The sequence below is a fragment of the Panthera leo genome, chromosome C1 (assembly GCF_018350215.1).
Source record: "Panthera leo isolate Ple1 chromosome C1, P.leo_Ple1_pat1.1, whole genome shotgun sequence".
NCBI lineage: Eukaryota > Metazoa > Chordata > Mammalia > Carnivora > Felidae > Panthera > Panthera leo.
Genome location: NC_056686.1, coordinates 77,672,768 through 77,691,616, shown reverse-complemented (window position 1 = coordinate 77,691,616; position 18,849 = coordinate 77,672,768). Strand labels below are relative to the sequence as shown.

The following is an 18,849-nucleotide window of genomic DNA, read 5'->3' as shown; positions in this document are numbered from 1 at the left end:
ACTTTTAGACATAGTACCTGTAAGAGAAGAGAAAAATTTTCACTGTGAATGATCTTGGAGAAGTTTTCTATAATAAATGCAATACATTCTTCTTGCAGCCGAGATGCCATAGTCAGGGCTACTTCTGTCCACTTCACTCTGGGTAAACTGATGATTAGCCTGTCACTTTCCATCAGAAGAAAAGCAGCATTCTTATCATTCTTATAATTTAAAAAATATTGGGAAAAAAGTTACTATTTATAAAATAACTTTTTAAACAAATCAAATACTTTTGTTTTCTTATGATGTTTCCTGCAAAAAAACAAAACTCCAGGTTGCTAATATCTTTGTCATGACATATAATATTTTTTTATTTACTCATTCTGAATTATCCAAAAAGGCAAATTTTGAACTGGGAACAAATCATCTCTAAAAGATAGCTAAAAGAAACCTGAGAGAAGACCTATAATAGAACTACAAAGAAAAACTTGACCTCTCTGAGATTTTCCCTACTGAATTAGTTTTTGTGCTTATAGATATCATTCATAACTGTATAGCTACACTGACATAACCTTAATTCTTTCCTGACTATAAAATACATGCTCTTTATTACAAATTTAGAAAGTCTAAAAATTGCTTATATTCTCCAGTGATTTTCTTCCTCCACTCTAATCAGGTAAAACTCTTTATATTTTATTCACCTAATGATGATTTATTGTTATTCCACAGGAAAAAAATATTCACAATACTGATCTCTATGGAAAGTGGAATGATAATTCACAAATACCATGTGCTCCAATGAAAAAGAAAAAATGGCAACATATAAATTATCATATTTGGCTTCTAGTTCTTAAAACAATGCTTAGTAAATAACTATTTGATGTGTAAAGAGTTACCTGATGGATTGTAGTAGACTGAAAAACATGGCCACCAGTTCTTTCTAGCTCCATCCATCAAGAGGTAGAATTTATTTACTCACCCCTTGAACCTAGGCACTTTTCACTTGCTTGCGCAAATATTGGTACTGTGCAAGTTCCAGAGCCAAGGTCTCAAAAAGCCCTGCAACTTGCAATTCTGGGATCACAAGGCCATGAAGAAGCTGGGTAAGGAAGACCACATGGAGTGGGAACCCAAGCTCCAACTGAGCCACCAGGTGAAAGCAGCTGCAGGATGGAACTCAGGAAACAACCAGAAGAATTACCCAGTCAACCCACAAAATTATGAGAAATAATAAATTGTAGTTTTAAGCCACTTCATTTTAGGGTAGTTTGTTATAGAGCAATAGACAACTGATAAATCTGGAAGTGATAGACTGACATCCTTAACATAGGCTGCATGATGTAAACTTTGCACACCCTCTCTATGTTTCAGATCTCAACTCAAACTCTATCTGACCCTGATCTCTATCCCTTTATTAGATTTCTTTTATATATGCCACCAGATAACCTGTCCCTTTTTTTTAGAGTACTTAATTCATTTCTAATTATTCTATCATGAACATAACTACTGGATTAATATCCATCTTTCTCACTGGGCTGTATGTTTACTGAGCATGAAACCATGTCTATTTTGGCACACCATTGCATCCCAGGGCCTAGTACAGAACTGGGTCATAGTAGACCCTGAAATATTTGTTCATCTCTTAGCATCATCAGAGAGTGAGAATCCGTATGTGAATTCCTAAACTGTTTAATCCTTGAACAAAATTTTTAACATTTTATATTTTTAATGTTTATTTTGAGAGGTGTAGAGAGCATGTTTGCACAAGTGTGAGTGGGGAGGGGAAGAGAGAAAAAAGGAGAGACAGAATCCCAACAGCCCCCAATGAGGGGTCTCAGTCTCAAGAACTGAAATCAAGAGTCAGGTACTTAACTGACTGAGCCACCCATGCATGCCCCCCCCCCCCCCCCCCCCCCCCCTTAACCAAGAATTTTTAAAAAATGTATTATATGTTTCCCTTGCTTTATTAGAGTAAAAACAATCATGTAATGCTATAATTCTTTTGGGGGGGGTACCATCACCCTTTCCCCCTCTGACAACATCCTGAGTAACTGTGCTTTTAGGCACTAAGCCCGATTTGTTCTACTCTAATGATTGTTCTGGTGGTGAAGACAAATGTAGGATATTCAAATAAACTTGGCAGATATCTACAAAGTGCTTATTACACATGTTATGTGATATGACAATAATTTTCTTAAAAATATAGATATAAAGTATAGTTATAATTTAGATTGGAACCTATTAAAATATGGACTAAATGATAACATAGGTGGTATGTAATCTATTCCATACTGATCTGAATATATAACATTAAATGTTAGAGTTCAAAGAAGGTTGAAGCTCAAAGAAGGAAGAAAACATAATAATGCATTTCTAGACAAAACACATAAAATTGTAATCCAATAGTTAACATATTCTTCAAATTTCAACAACATATAAATGGCAGTACTAAGAAAAGTCTCCTTCCCTTTCCTGTCCCCAAGCCACTCATTTTCTCTCCTCCAAACCAATATTTATTTTCTGGGGTCCCCTAGGTGGCTAAGTCGGTTAAGCATCTGACTCTTGGTTTCAGCTCAGGTCATGATCTCATGCTTCATGAGTTTGAGCCCCACATCAGGCTTTGCACTGACAGTGCAGAGCCAGCTTGGGATTCTCTCTCCCTCCCTCCCTCTCTCTGCCCCTCCTGCACTAAGTAAATACACTTAAAAAAATATAATTTTCTATATCTTTCTAGAGTTATTTTATACATACACAAACAAAAAATATATGTAATAACCTTTATTTTACTCAAATGGAAGCATTAATGTGAATAATTCTCAGTATCTTGTCCTTTACACTTAGCATACATCTTAAATATTTTTATCAGAATATAAAGAGCCTTGTTATTGTTTTAATAGCTATATAATAGCCCACAATATGGGTAAGTCATTTAATCCTCTACTTATGTTTACATTGTTTCCAAATTTTTGCTGTTACAATGTTGTAATGAAAGATCTTGTAAATAATATTTCATACATGTGTGTGAACATATCTATAGGATAAACTCCCAGAAACAGAATTGCTGGGTCAAAACTACTTGTCTTAACCTGGGTTCTGCCTAAATCCTGAGCCTGAGAAATAGGCTTGTATGCAGACAGTTTATTTTGGGATGTGATCCCAAGAGAATCTGAGGCATAATGAGAGTGAAACAGGGAAGGCAGAAAAGCCAATGGAAGGATATGTTTTCTAGCTTCTTGCTACTCAGTGTGACCCACAGCATCAGCATCCATTGGAGCTTGTTAGAAACATAGACTCTCAAGCTCCACCTCTGACTTACTGAATTAGAATCTAGATTTAACCAAGATCCTGAAATGTTTTGTATATATATTAAAGTTTGAGAAGCACTGATATAGTATTCACTATTACAGGCAAGTGGGACTCAGTCTTGCTGGGGACCCTCTGAAGAGCCACAAAGAATGCACCTTGAATTATTCTGCCCAAGGGACAAAACAGGGAAACATAACCATTGGCTCTAATCTCGCCTTAGTCAAGGCTTGTCCCTGAGGTGTTAACTTCCTTCTACTTCCAGGTTTGCACAGGTATCAGAATTGCTGAGCCATAGGTACCCTGTGTGGAGTGATAGTGAAGCCTTAGGACAAGAAATGAGAAATAAGTGTGATGTGGCTGACGGAAAATGCTGTCAGACTGCATGCCTATGAAGCTGTATGCTGCAGCAATGGTTGGCGTTCACACATTGGCCAAGAGGATATGAGGTGGGGCACCAGAAGTATCCTAAACATCACCAGTATATATTCAATGAAGGACTGTTTTCCAAACTGTGGATTTTTCTCCTAGCAACCAACAGAAATATTTTTAGTGGCTTACAATCAGCATTAGAAAACAAAACAAAAAAATAGAGAAAAGAGAAAAACAGGAAATATTAGTACATCATGTAATAATGGTAAGCATTCTTTCGTGAAACTTGTTTTAGTTTTCTATGTGTGAGTGTACTGGGTTACAATGTAAAAGAAAATTCTCACTCTCGGTTACAGTTAAAAAAGTTTGAAAAACACAGCAAAAGATGTGCTAATTTATACCCTTCCCAAGAATGAATAAAAGTACTTCTTTCCTACATCCTTACTAACTTAGTACACATTCCCTTTTTCTTTTCATTCTAAAAGATAGAAAATGGTTTGATACTGTCATTTTCATGTCCATTTCTCTTAAATGAAGTTGAGGATTTATTCATCAAATTAAGAAGTATCTGTATTGTCTTTGTGAACCATCTAATTTTGTCCTATATTTTTAAATCAACTTGTGAGAATCCTCTATATTAGGAAACCTAGAGTCAAAAGTATGATATAAACTGTCATTTGTCTTTTGACTTTGCTTGGTTGTTTTTACTACATAAAATTTTGTGTTTTTATGTAATCAATTTTTTAAGCCTTCTGAATTTTATATCTCCACTCTCCTGTCAAGGTTACAATTCTCCCAGGGTGTACTGTAATATTTTAACGGCTTTTTCCCCCCACATTCAAACCTTTGATCTATTTGGAATGTATCCCTTGCATACCAGGATATGAAGTATAGATCCAACTGAAAATTCTTCCAGCCAGCTTCCTGGATAATACCATATATTGAATAAATACTATGAGTCATATTATTTCTTAATCCTTATGATATTGTGTTGATCAAATAGGTCTTAAGCTATCCTTTGGCCTTAGGACTAAATAGCATAATATATACAACTTTGTTTTACCCTACTGACCATCCCTACTTTTGTTTCAACTTCCCTCAATTTAAAAACTCTTCATAATTTGCTTTTATAAGGGCTTAAACATTTTGGCACAGCAAAATTTAATGTTTTGAAACAGTTCAAGTAATTACATTATAAAATTATAACTTTTCTAACACCTTTCTCTCTTGTACTCATGCCTTCACCCTGCTTTCTCTTCTAACCAAAAGCAATGGTTGTACGTGGTAGGAGGGAGCAGCCACATTTTACTGAACTGCTGCATAGACCCAGAAAGGGACAAAAAACTCAAATCCCCTCACATTAATAAAAGACCAAGAAAATCCTCCAAATATAGTTCAATGTAGCACTTTCTTATCTCCCTTCGTATATGACAGTGTTGGGCATGTCACTGATGCAGTTAAGTGCCCACCATGGCACATGCTGTTGAGCTGAATTAGAACTAAAGAAAACTAAGAAGACTGCTGCTCTTTCACTTTTTGGATAACATATTTCAAATTTTAATTTGAAACAATTAAAAATTTTTCTTAAAAAATTTTTTAGTTGACACATAATGTTACACTAGTTTCAGGTGTACAACATATGTTGTGCTCACTGCAAGTGTAGCTACCATGTGTCAACATACAGTGCTATTACAATAGCATTGACTACACTCCCTATGCTAGGCCTTTTATTCTTGTGACTTATTCTTTCCATAACTGGAAGTTTGTACCCACCACTTCCTTTCACCCATTGTTCCCATCCTCCCACCCCTTTCTTCTAGCAACCCCCCAGTTTGTTCTATTTATAGGTTTGATTCTGCTTTTCGTTTATGCATTTGTTTTTTCAGATTTCACATATAAGTGAATTCATATGGTATTTGTTTTTTGCAGTATGACTTATTTCACTTAGCATAATATCCTCTAGGTCCATTCATATTGTCACAAATGGTAATATTTCATCCTTTGTATGGCTGTATAATACTCCTCTCTGTGTATGTACATCTTCCTCATCCATTTGTCTATCAGTAGAAACTTAGGTTGCTTCCATATCTTGGCTCTAATAAATAATGTAGCAATAGCATGTATCTTTTTGAATTAGTGTTCTCATTTTCTTTAGGTAAATACCCAATGGTGGGATTACTGGACCATATGGTAATTCTATTTTTAATCTTTTGAGGAACCTCCATACTGTTTTCCACAGTGGCTGCACCAGTTTGCATTCCCACCAACAGTGCATGAGGGTTCCTTTTTCTGAATATCCTCTCCAACACTTGTTATTTCTTGTCTTTTTGATAACTATTCTGACTGGTCTGAGATGGTCTCTCATTGTGGTTTTGATTTGCGCTTCCCTTGTAATTAGTGATATTGAGCATCTTTTCATGTATTGTTGGCCATCTGTGTATACGCTTTGGAAAAAATGTCTATTCAGGTCTTCTCCCCATTTTTAATTGGATTTTTTTTTTTTTTTTTAGTATTAAACTGTATAAATTCTTCATGTGTTTTGGATATTAACCCCTTACTGGATGTATCATTTGCAAATGCCTTCTTCCATTCAGTAGGTTGCCTTTTTGTTTTTTTGATGCTTTCCCTCACTGTGCAAACCCCTTTTATTTTGATGGAATCCCAATTTATTTTTGCTTTTGTTTTCCTTGCCTGAGGAGACATATCTAGAAAAATATTGCTATGGCCATGTCAGGGATATTATTTGCCTATGTTTTCTTCTAGGATTTTTATGGTTACCATTTAGGAAATGGTAATTTTTATGGTTAAAAATGGTTAATATTTTTAAGGTTCCACATTTAGGTCTTTAATCCATTTTGAGTTTATTTTTGTCTATAGTGTTAGCAAGTGGTCCAGTTCCATTCTTTTGCATGTAGTTGTCCAGTTTTCCCAGCACCATTAAAAAATATCTGATTTTTTTAATCAAAAGCGAAATATACTTTATTTATATAATAAAATATGAAAAATATATTAAGCTACTGTTTCTGAAAGCCTGACTATTCACAAAGAAAGACATAATTTCAGGGGCACCTGGGTGGCTCCAATTTTGGCTCAGGTCATGATCTCACAGTTTGTGGGTTCAAGCTCTGCATTGGGCTCGGTGCTGGTGGTGCAGAGCCTGCCTGTGATTCTGTCTCTCCCTCTCTCTCTCTCTTCCCTTTTCCCACTTGTACTCTCTCTCTCAAAATAAATAAAAACAAAAACCTAAAAAAAGAAAGACATAATTTCAAAATTTCAATTAAACTGCATGTTCAGCTGCTCTGATGTCATCTTTTCATCTGTCTTGAAAGTAAAAAACAAATATTCACAAAGCTTACAAAGACCTGATTAGAGTTATAAAATCAAAATATTGTAACAGAGGGAGAGGCATCATATGAAGGGCTTATTTTTCAATTAAACTCACATACTTACCACTTACTAAAAAATCAAACCTTTTTTTTTTTTTAATGTTTATTTCTGAGAGAGAGAGAGTGTTCACATGAGCGGGGTAGGGGTAGAAAGAGAGGGGGACAGAGGATCTGAAATGGGCTCTGCACTGACAGAAGAGAGCCCCATGCAGGGCTTGAACTGAGGAACTGTGAGATCATGCCCTGAGCCGAAGTTGGATGCTTAACTAACCAATTAAGCCACCCAGTGCCCCCCAAAATCAAACTTCTTAACAAGACAGTTAAGATCCCTCCCAATCTGGCCTTAGCCTCTCCCCAGACTTATCTCTTCTCATTCCAGTTATAGCAGAATATTGGAACTGTCTGTCTCCAGGTCTCTGGTCACAATTTAACAGTCTGTCAGGAATATCCTAATGTACTTGTTTTATTCTGAAATTTTCCTCTAGCTTCAGGTTCATCTCAAATTACTTCTCTCATCCTTCTAATCAGAATCAATTGTTTTAACCTCTGTGATCCCATGTACACACCTGAATTTTAACTTATTCTTTCATGTATTTACCTATTTGAAAATATATACTGAGTTGCTAATATGAGTCAGGCACTGCTCTAAGGCTGAGGCTACCAGGGTAAATTAGACTGACAAGGAACTTAATATTAGTACTCATCATAGTCTAACTTGTATTATACTTAGTTATTTAAATGCCCATTCTTCCACCAATTTGTGAGATGATAAAGTCAAGGTCCACATTTCTTTAAAGAAAAATTTGCCCACAGTGAGCACCTATCATATTATCTTCAGAATGGCAGCAATTGGTTTTAAGATCTGGCTTTTGGGGGTGCCTGGGTGGTTCAGTCAGTTAAGCGTCTGACTCTTGATTTCAGCTCAGGTCATGATCTCACTCACAGTTCATGATCTCTGCACTGACAGCACGAAGACTGCTTAAGATTCTCTGTCTTCCTCTCTCTCTGCTCCTCCTCTGCTTGTACTCTCTCTCTCTCAAAATAAATAAATTAACAACAAAAAAAGATATGGCTTTGTCATTTACTGACATTTTGAATTTGAATAAAGCACTTCTGATTCTCTTTTCTCATATGTGAAATAGAGGTTAGAGTACCTGTCTTACATAAAATTTTAAAAATGCCAAGTATTTTTTAACTATAAAGGTCTAAAAACACCCACTAAATAATAATAATAACAACAACAACAACAACAACAACAACAGCAATAGTAGTAAATGATGTTTCTACTTCTATGAAGCTGAAGTATAGCTGGGACATGGTTTGCCTTCATGAACAGGGAGTAGCTATTCACTGACCAAAGAAACAAATGCAAAATATTAAGAAACTAAGCCACAAAGTCCTTCATTAGCATAAATATAGATTGAGATTTATTTTTTGCTGGTAGTATTTCACCAGCTGATGGCCTACACTTATTTTCCCAGTTAGGTTTAGATGTATCTTCTATGTAACCCAGTGTGACGTATCATTTAGGGTTCAGAGAAAGAGAACCACTAGGAGTTAATTGTATATATATAAAGGAATTTGTTACAGAGATTTGACCTTATGTAATCGTGGGAGCTGGTTAAATGGTATTTGTAAATGAAGATATAGTTTGAAGACCACAGGGAAGGCAGCTGATATGAGAAGACAGGACAGCAAGGACATACTAACACCAAGAACACAAGCTGTAATCCACAAGAATGGACTCATTTCAGTTTTCACTGCCTACAACCTGGATGAAATAGGTGTCCTTCAGGCGATGCTGGTACTCTTCATCATGGAGGTAAACATATCTCTGGCACAGAGGTAAGAGCAGCCAAAAAAGGACACAGGGCATGGTGGAGCAGATATGGCCTGGCTGCTGTTTCACGTCCACAAGGTGAGCCAGTAAAGAAGCAACACGTATGAGATAAAAGTGCCTGCCCCAATAGTCCTGGTGTTATAAAAAAAAAAAAAAAAAAAAGGCTGCTGCTTCACTTTTACCCTCCAAATCTCATGCCAAATTGTCCCTTGTGGCCACTCCAAGTGGAAACATTCAAAGAGGGAAATTCTGGGAAACAGTTTATCTGAGCCAAGCTGACAATGTTACAAAATCACTGCAGTCCACCCCTGTGGGCTTGGCACCCATACACATCTCTTTAAACAATACTTAATTTCAAATGGAGACAATAACAAAGTTATGCTTTTGCCTGACATGGTATAAGTATCCTGTATACAACAAACATGCTAGCCCTTCCCTGTAAGAGGATATAAAGTCTTTATTTTGTCTTTGGGAAATATTTATTGTTCTTCAGACTGATTCCCACTCCCCTTTGCTATCCTGTAACTTAAATATGGAGATAGAAAATTAACCATTATTAACAGGTCTTATATTAGATGGCAGAGATATGAGACAGTGGAAGGAGTACACATAAACAGTGGTTTATGTAAACAAATATTCATATAAAAAGGGGGAATTAATGTTTATATCATAACTACTAGAACCTCATTTCTGTAACTGGTAACTTGGTCATGGCTGGTATTTATCAAGCCAGTTGTTTCAGGATGACAGAAAACATGGTAAGACCAGTGAAATCATGAGCCAGACTTGATTTGCTGTGAAGTGAGTTCATTAGTCATAAGTGATGCTGTGTGAAACACCATGATGATGGAAAAGGCATTCTGTAAGACCACGGATAGTGGTTTTAGCAGAAATACTGGAAGCAAGGAAGGCATATCTGTATTTAGAGCAAATGTCTACTCCAATGAGAACACAGCACTGCCTTTTCCATGATGAAGTGGTCCAATATAATTAACTGGCCTCCAAGTAAATGGCTGGTTCTCGTGGGGAATGTTGCCACAGAGAAGTTTCAGCGCTGTACCAAATCTACCTTAGAGAATAGAAATCTATGTTGTTGATACCAATGCATAACCTCCATCTGTGGCACCAGGCCCCCTTTGTTCATGAACCAAAATAGTGGTTCTGCTTCTCTGAACCCTAACTAATGAATTTGGTAGAGGGGAACAAAATCTTGAGGACAGGTTCTCAACTGGTTCTGGGTTATCTGAAATCGGTTCTCTCATCTTGCTTTTACCATAGAATTCTACATTTATGTTTAAAACATTGAAAGTACCTACACAAAACTGAATAAACTTTTTGATGACAAATACAAACAAGGGTATTCAGTTTATACTTACTAAAGACTGAATCAACATGTTAAGACAACTTTTCTGAATCTCAGGAGGTACATTTGCAAAACTTCTCTCAGACCAAAACCTTGCAAAATGCTTTACAATCCACCTGTTAAAAAAAATAAAAGAATCTCAAGTTAGAGAAATGAAAATATTTTGGATTATAGTATTCAAATAACACTTTTATTTTCAATGATATAAGTTGTACATAAATATATGATGACTAACTCTTACCGTTAATTTTGTGAACTCTATGATGGACTTAATTGTCCTCCCTTTTCTGTAAACAAATATTTTAATTCTACTTTAAGTTTCATGCATAGCTTTTGACATAAATAACCATGGCTAGGCTAAAATAAAATAGATCCCAAGCATCTTGAGTAATATCTAAGTCAATAATACTTCTCAATTGTTACAACTAGTTAAGCATTAAGCTCCCTACAATGTACCCCAGAAAACAGGCCAATTCCAAAATCTCCCAGAAAATTACAAGAATAGAAGAACAAAATCTTTATATTAATAGTATTGACACTACTTCAAATCACTTACTTCATGCAGTCAGCAAAAAGACTGTCCACTCCAACTGAATGAGCAATAATCAGGCATTCTAATACAGACGCCAACGTTCTGGGAATAGGCTAAAATTAATAGAAAACACCACATGTATTTTTTTTCAACTTTCAGAGGCTAAAAGTATTTGGTTCATAAACATGATCTGATTTGTATACCTAAACTGCAGAATAAATGTGCATAATTCAAAAGTCTATTCTTGTAAAACAGAGTATCACTAACAACCTTTAGTTTTATAGAATAGCATTTGAACTCTCTCAGCTATCAGAATGAACACAAGTTTTATTTTAATTTCATTTAGCTTATTTTTTACATTAAAATGGTGTAATTTCTAGCACATCACACTGCAATGCAACCATATGATCTAATCTGCTTCCTGAAGTATAAATATAACTCTAAGTGCATGTGCAATGGGAAGTCCTACTCTGACCTCAGACAAAATGACAGAAATTAGATCATAATTATATAATGTATTTTAAAAGTTCATATATGGAAGTAATTAAAACAAAAAATGTAGATATAAGTAGTGACAACAACTCATTGCTCTTGGTGTTAAGCCTCTTTGCTACATATTGCCCATATCACTTATTTTCAGGTTTTGGATTATTTTCTAAGCATATCTATTGCCTATTAGGGTGAATAGAGTTCAACTTCTCTTGGTACACATTCATTTGTTGTAGTGTGGGCTTTATATACTAAATAAAGATCATCAATCAGCCAATTTGTGTATGTGGTCTCTAAGTGTATCTTTCTGAAGATCCCTTGCTCTCAGAGAAGAGCAAAGCTTCTTTAGAATTACACCCAGGGTAATCTTTCTAATAAGGTTAGTGATTTGCAACTTTTAAAATTATGAACTGCTATTAATTTGAGTTTCTAATACACTTCTCCTAAAAGTATTACATTAGTGTTCAATAAATTGAATGTAAATATTTTGCTTTGTATATGAACAAACTGGTTATTCCCTTTGCAATAACTGGAGGTACTCTAGGCTATTCTAAAATAAAAAATGGTCAGTTGGTTAAGAGTCCAAGTCTTGATTTCGGCTCAGGTCATAATCTCATGGTTTGTGAGTTCGAGCCCCACACTGGGTTCTGCACTGATGGTGTGGAGCCTGCTTGAGATTCTGTCTCTCCTTCTCTCTGTCCCTCCCCAGCTTGTGCACTCTCTTTCTCTCTCTCAAAATAACAAAAAAAAGAAATAAAATAAAAAAATAAAATAAAATAAAAATGGCTGTCACTATATAGATGATACAGTGATAATTCTACCAAGTTAAATAATTTGGTTTTCTGAACCACTTCAGACAAGAGTATCAAACTCTTGGGAAGAAACTACTGGTATAAACATAAAAACACTCAGAAGTCTAAAAAATTATAAAAGTAAACACAAGAGTTAAAACGTCCAGGAATGTGGGGCACCTGGGTAGCTCAGTTTGTTCAGCATCCAACTCTTGATTTCAGCTCAGGTCATGATCCCAGGGCTGTGCTCAAGTCCTGTGTCAGCATGGACCCAGCTTAAGATTCTCTCTCTCCCTCTGCCCCTCACCTTAGCGCATGCTCTCTCTAAAATAAAAATAAATACAAAAGTAAAAAATTTAAAGATTCTCTCTTCCCTCACTCTCGCTCAAAAAAAAAAAAAAAAAAAAAAAAAAAAGAGGTCCAGCAATCTAATTTAGGAATAACCAGCTCTTTACAACACAAAGTCCACCAATTGATGTATAAGAATAATTTCCACAAAAAAATTAAAATACAAAGTAATTTGCTGCTTAAAGCAGAGACTAGGGAACTATACTTGTGGGCCAATGTAGCCCATCACTGTTTTTGTGAATAAAGTTTTATTGGAATACTACTATGATGTTCCTTTACATGTTGTCTGTAGTTGCTTCTGTTCCACAACAGCAGAGCTGAGTAGATGTGATAGAGAATGTATGGCCCACAAAGCCTACAATATTTGCTATCTGGCCTTTTACAGAAAAGGTTTACTGACCACTGGCTTAAAAGGTTACTTTAACTCTGAGAATTTCACTTATATAAAAATGCTAATTTCCAAGTATTTTGTAACAGGATGACAGACCTTTAGTCATTTTCAAAATCTGCTTGCAGAATTTGGGAAGAGATATATTTAAATCACTATCCAAGATATGTTTTTAAAGAAGTGGCAAAAAAGGGGCATCTAGGTGGCTCAGTTGGCTAAGAGTCCAACTCTTGGTTTCCACTCAGGTCATGATTTCATGGTTGTGTGAGCTCAAGCCCCACATCAGGCTCTGCACTACCAGTGCAGAGCCTGCTTGGGATTCTCTCTCTCTCTCTCTCTCTCTCTCTCTCTCTCTCACTCTCCCGCTTGCTCTGTCTCTGTCTCTCTGAAAAATAAACTTAAAAAAAAAGAAGGGATGAAAAATATATAATGTAAAGTTCACTGTAATTCTATAAATGAAGTCCAAAAATTTTAATTGTGTAAAAGGTAAAATTGTGAAGTTAATGAAATGACTAAAGCTTGTCAGGAGTTTCAGGGTCAGTTACCCATTACTTTCTACCCAAATTTGTATTACTGTGCAGTGTGTTATAATAGGCTTATCACATGCAAGTAAGTCACTGGCAAGAAACTACATAATTAAGATCTAGAAGTTAAAACTTTTTTAAATGTTTATTTCTTTTTGAGGGAGAGTCAGAGCATGAGCAGGGGAGGGCAAAGAGAGAGGCAGACATAGAATTCAAAGCAGACTCCAGATTCTGAGCTGCCAGCACAGAGCCGTATGCAGGGCTCAAACTCATGGATGGCAAGACCATGACCTGAGCCAAAGTCAGATGCTTAACCGACTGAGCCACCCAGATACCCCTGAGATCTAGAAGTTAAAAATTATACTTTCAAAGATATATTTATAAAGTTATATATTATAAAAATATGTAAAGCAAAAGTTTAAAGATCAAGCAATAAAAGCAAAAATTATTCTCTCAAATATCTGTTACCACAATAAAATATATTAAAACAAGTAAAATAAAGTGAAAAAAGTTTTCAACAAAGTATCATATTGATAATCTATTTAAAATTTCATTTTCTGTTGTTTTACAATGTTAACAAATATGCCTTCTGTGTTTTAAAAATCAAGTGAATTATTGTAAGTAAAATGCAAGAAGCTGCATACAACCTATGTATACTTACAAACATACTAAAAACTAGAGGCAATGGTCCAAAGACTATCCATAAAAGAGATTATTTTTAAAATGTTAGATGTATTGTATAGACTCTAAGTCTAAAGTTCTCTTTTGTCCCACAAGAGAGCGGACGCAGGATTAAAAGCGAGAGATGGCTAATGTCCAAGAAAAGACAAGAGCCCCGAATGAGGGTCCTTGCCCCATTTGTATTAGGATCAGAAGGCTTACAAACATGGTGATGGATGTGCACAAAGAGGCAATGAAACTATGAACACTAACTTATGGACGCGAAGGAAAGGGGGTCTTGAAGATATTTGGGGTTAGGGGTTTGGATTAATACAAAACAAAATCCTGGCCCCAGGCGGATGGTCAGATGATTGTTAATGGCAGACAGGAAGCACCATGTCTGTTTATCTTAGCCAGCGTAGGGGATAAGACAGATACAGCAAGTAACCTCAGGGTTAACAAGACACCTTTCTTTTGTTAATCAGCTCTGCTCTGGACAGCTTCACTGCAGCGCAGAGGTCTATAGCCCTATTTACCTGTTTACCTACGTTGGTCCTTCCTTCCTGTGAAAGCAGCTTTCTGCTATAGTACTAAATTGGGGGGGTGCTTTCACCCTGAATACCTAATCTTGCTTACCTCATATACCTTTGTATTGGGGACATTTGCCCCCCCTCTATTCTGGGGGCCTTTGCCCCCTACTTTATTCTGGGGGCCTTAGCCCCCCTTCTCTACCTTTATTCACCTAATCTTGTTTACCCAAACTTGGGTGTGAGCATCCTATGGCTTTGTAATTCTTTATGCCTTGTTAACCCATTGGTGCAAGCCCAGGGAATTTCTAAGCTTATTCCCCACAATGTATGAAAATGTATGATACCAGTCCTTCTCTGACTTATTTCACTCAGCATAATACCTTCCAGTTCCATCCATGTTGCTGCAAATGGTATGATTTCATTCTTTCTCATTGCCAAGTGGTATTCCATTATATATATAAACCACATATGTTTTCATTCATATGTGGATCTTGAGAAACTTAACAGAAGACCAAGGAGGAAGGGAAAGGGAAAAAGATATAGTTACAGAGAGGGAGGGAGGCAAACCACAAGAGACTCTTAAATACAGAGAACAAACTGAGGGTGAATGGGGGTGGGTGGGAGGAGAGGGAAAATAGGTGATGGGCATTGAGGAAGGAACTTGGGATGAGCACTGGGTGTTGTATGCAAGCCAATTTGACAATAAATCATTTTCAAAAAAGGAAAATAAAAAATAAAAAATAAAAATAAAACATTTTTTAAAAATAAAAAATAAATAAAATGTTAGATGTAATTCATTTATTGAGGAGTCTCAGTTCAGAGGAGATACTAACATAAAACTTTTTTCCCAGATAATGCTGCCAACTATGCTGTGTCAAATTCTCCTTTTTTCCATCCCTTCATGACATTATAGGCAAATTCCAGTATTTTCTGGTTATTTTTTGGAATTGAAATCAGCACAGTACTATTTAGACACCTATCTTATATCTGGCTTTACATCTTTCTCTTCCCCATCACTGATTACATTTATAGTTGGGGAAATATGGAATCAGGAGTAGAGCATGGTGTGGTCTCCTCTTGCTCCTCCATTTTCTAGGTCTAACTCCTGTGAAAGAGGGCTATGAATGGCCATATAGATAACCAGACACAGCATGGAAATAGGTTGATGTCACTGAGTTTGCTCTAATTAAGATGTTGATGGCCTTTGGGTCACCTGGGTGGCTCATTTGGTTAAGCGTCTGGCTTCGGCTCAGGTCATGATCTCACAGTTTGTGAGTTCGAGCCCTACGTCAGGCTCTGTGCTGACAGCTCAGAGCCTGGAGCCTGTTTCGGATTCTGTGCCTCCCTCTCTCTCCGCTCCTCCCCCGCTCATGCTCTGTTTCTCTCTCTCAAAAATAAATAAACATTAAAAAAAAAAAAAAAAGATGTTGATGGCCTTTGCCAATGACTCTTTAGGAGCAGACTACATGTAACCCTAGCCCCTCAGTGGATAAAGATTCTTCTAGTGGTTCATGATGTGCAGTGATCCCTAGGTGGGACACAGCATCATTTGGCCCTGTACCAGCAACCTCTAATCTTCAAAGAACCACTAAGGTCCTCTTCCCTCCCCACGAACCAGGTGTAACGGGTGTGGAGTGGACTCCCCATACTTTTTTCTTTTCTTCTTTTTAAGATTTTACTTTTAAGTAATCTCTACACCCAATGTGGGGCTTGAACTCACAACACCGAAATCACGAGTTGCACACTCTACCAACTGAGCCAGACAGGAGCCCCTACTTTTTTCTACACATGACAACAGCTATTGTCCCTAATGGCCAAACTAGTACTGGCTTCTCCCTTTAGAAATCTCCACATATGAGGGTACTCTTACTGGCTTCTGAGGCATATTCCAAGAAATTCAGGCTCTCCCAAGAAATCTCTTACCATTTTCTTTTATTCTTTAATGGAAGCTCCAAAGTGGGCTGGTTTTACAGATGTGGCATATGTCCATCTGAAGGATAAGACATATCTCCTCATTGCAGATACCCTCTATCTTTAATTTTTATTCAGATATGCTTGGATCTCCCTCCTAACTTTCACTTGGCTGGGAAGATGAGGGAAGCAGACGAAAGAGAAGGAAAATCTTTCATCAGAATTATTCACTTTCTACAAAGTTCAGGATACCACAGACCACCCTCCTTCTTCTAATTTCCTTACTTCTAGAGGCTGGAATAAATGATTGATTAAAGGTAGCTGAGGAGTTTAATGTTTCTCAGTAAACTCTGGGTGGTAGTGGAGGTGGTGCTATAGGCAACTGTTCATGGCTCTCTTTTAGTACATGGGGTGCTTCTTCAGCTGCAACTTATACAGAGGTAGGAAAGTCCTACCCAACACAAAAATATAAATTTACATGTTACTAAAATTATTAAAATTACCTAATTAAAATGCATACAATACATACTGTTGCCTCAAGTACCCAATAAGAAGGGAATATCGATGTAAAACAACTATTTTAAGATTTGCTTTTTTGTTGATTATAAAAGTAATAATATATGATCACTGTAGAGAATTTAGAAAATGATTAAGTACATAAAAAATAACCTATAGTCACAGAGTAAGTTAAAACATTAGATAATCTAAGAATAATGTACAAAATGGCATCTGTACAAATGTGTAGTAGGAGATCTTTCTTTAGACAATAAATTTATGTTTATATTAACTAAAGTTAAAAGTTAGTATTCATACTCCACTTGATGAGAAGAGAAATATATTCCATCTCAAGTAGATGCTATAAAGAGAAGTGACAGGAAGGAAGAGCGTACTTTCAGGGAAAAGAACAAATGAAACACTTGTGATAAATGTGGTTTTTTTTTCTCTGTTTATTTATTTTGAGAGAGAGAGAGAACGCATGGACACAAGCAGGGGAGGGAGGGACAGAGAGGCACACAGAGAGAGAGAGTATCCCAGGCAGCTCTGCAATGTCAGTGCAGAGCCCAATGTGGGGCTCGATCTCACAAACTACAAGATCATGATCTGAACCAAGATTAAGAGTTGGACGCTTAACTGACTGAGCCACCCACCCTGACTCAGTCCCAGCTGCACACTCCACCTTTGCATTATAAAGGATACTCCTATATCTTTTCAATAAACTCCATGTCAATTTTATTTTACTTAAATGATCTGAATTAATTTCTGTTTTTTTTTTTTGTAAGCATATCATATGAGCTATTTCTCAACTAGAGTTCCCATTAGTTAAATTGACTGAATATTTTTAAGATTCAAAGCACTATTGACTATCAGAGTTAAAAATCTAGTAGATAATAATGGGTGACTGTAAGCACTGGGTAAAAGATTTCTGAGACTCAATAATTACCTTCTGAAAGAAATTACAGTAATCTCTTCTTAAAATATAGATTGCTACTTCTTTTAATCCTTCTAGTCCATACATATCAGCCATATTGAGTATCTGACTAAAATAAAAACAGATAGACTGTTAATTCTCCAATTTAAAAACTAAGGACTAATACACAGTAATGTCTTAATAATAGCCTATTTAAAAAAATAATAATAATCTGAATTATTTTAACTCTAACTTTCTGTCCTACATAATAGATATCCTTTATGGATAATAAAAAGGACACAGGTCAAAGTTAGAAAGTACTGTCAGATGACTTGGTTAGTGGAGAATAACATGAAGTAAATTGGAGATGTTTCAAATTCCCCTCATATTGTCAGTGACATATTCAGCAAAGTCCAGGAAGCTGCTTCAAAGGCTGTAAAAGTTATAAAACTCTTTGCAAGAAATCTGTATAATAAAAACTTGGGAGGAGGGCAATTAATTGATGTTTATCATACTTAAAATACCTACAAATGACTCTAAGACTGAAAACAGTATCCAATGCCCCAGCGAGTTTCCACTGCTTCTTTCATTTGGCAAGAATTTCCACGTACCACACTCACTTTAGGTACTTAGGAAACCTACAAGCCTTGAGGGCATGATAAAATTTCCTATAGGTTTCCAGGGAGATAAATTTCAATACTTAATCCCTGTGACTCATGACATTTTCCCTCCAAAATCACTCAGTTTGTAATTTAAAAAACCAATGAATATTTAAATTAAAAAGCAGCTTTCATTTGTTTGGTATGAAAACAGCAATAGAAGAAGAACACATCCAAAAAATTGTAAGAGCAAGGTAGATTTCACTCTCTACTACAGTTTCAGCGCTTACATGGCATTTCACTAAACAGCACTTAAGAACCATTGTTGTTCTTTAGGATGTCTATAAAGTAATTTTAAGGTTTTTCTTTTTACTTTTCTCTTGCTGTTTAAAAGAGTAATCCTAAAATTTGAAAACAAAATAGTAA

The 18,849-nt window shown here is 36.1% G+C and overlaps 1 protein-coding gene across 6 annotated transcripts in view; it reads right to left on the bottom strand.

Moving 5' to 3' along the window:
• The window catches only part of BTBD8 (BTB domain containing 8), a 116,955-nt gene that overhangs the window by 28,887 nt on the left and 69,219 nt on the right, over positions 1 to 18,849 (bottom strand). For 5 of the 6 annotated variants that reach the window (XM_042952806.1, XM_042952805.1, XM_042952803.1 and 2 more), the window contains 4 exons: positions 17,858 to 17,954; positions 10,800 to 10,888; positions 10,257 to 10,359; positions 18 to 200 (listed from right to left, as the gene is read on the bottom strand). In XM_042952806.1, coding sequence (XP_042808740.1) covers positions 18 to 200; positions 10,257 to 10,359; positions 10,800 to 10,888; positions 17,858 to 17,954 — 472 coding nt within the window. Of the gene's footprint in view, positions 1 to 17; positions 201 to 10,256; positions 10,360 to 10,799; positions 10,889 to 17,857; positions 17,955 to 18,849 lie in introns of those variants that run through there. The other variant, XM_042952808.1, reaches the window with a different exon arrangement.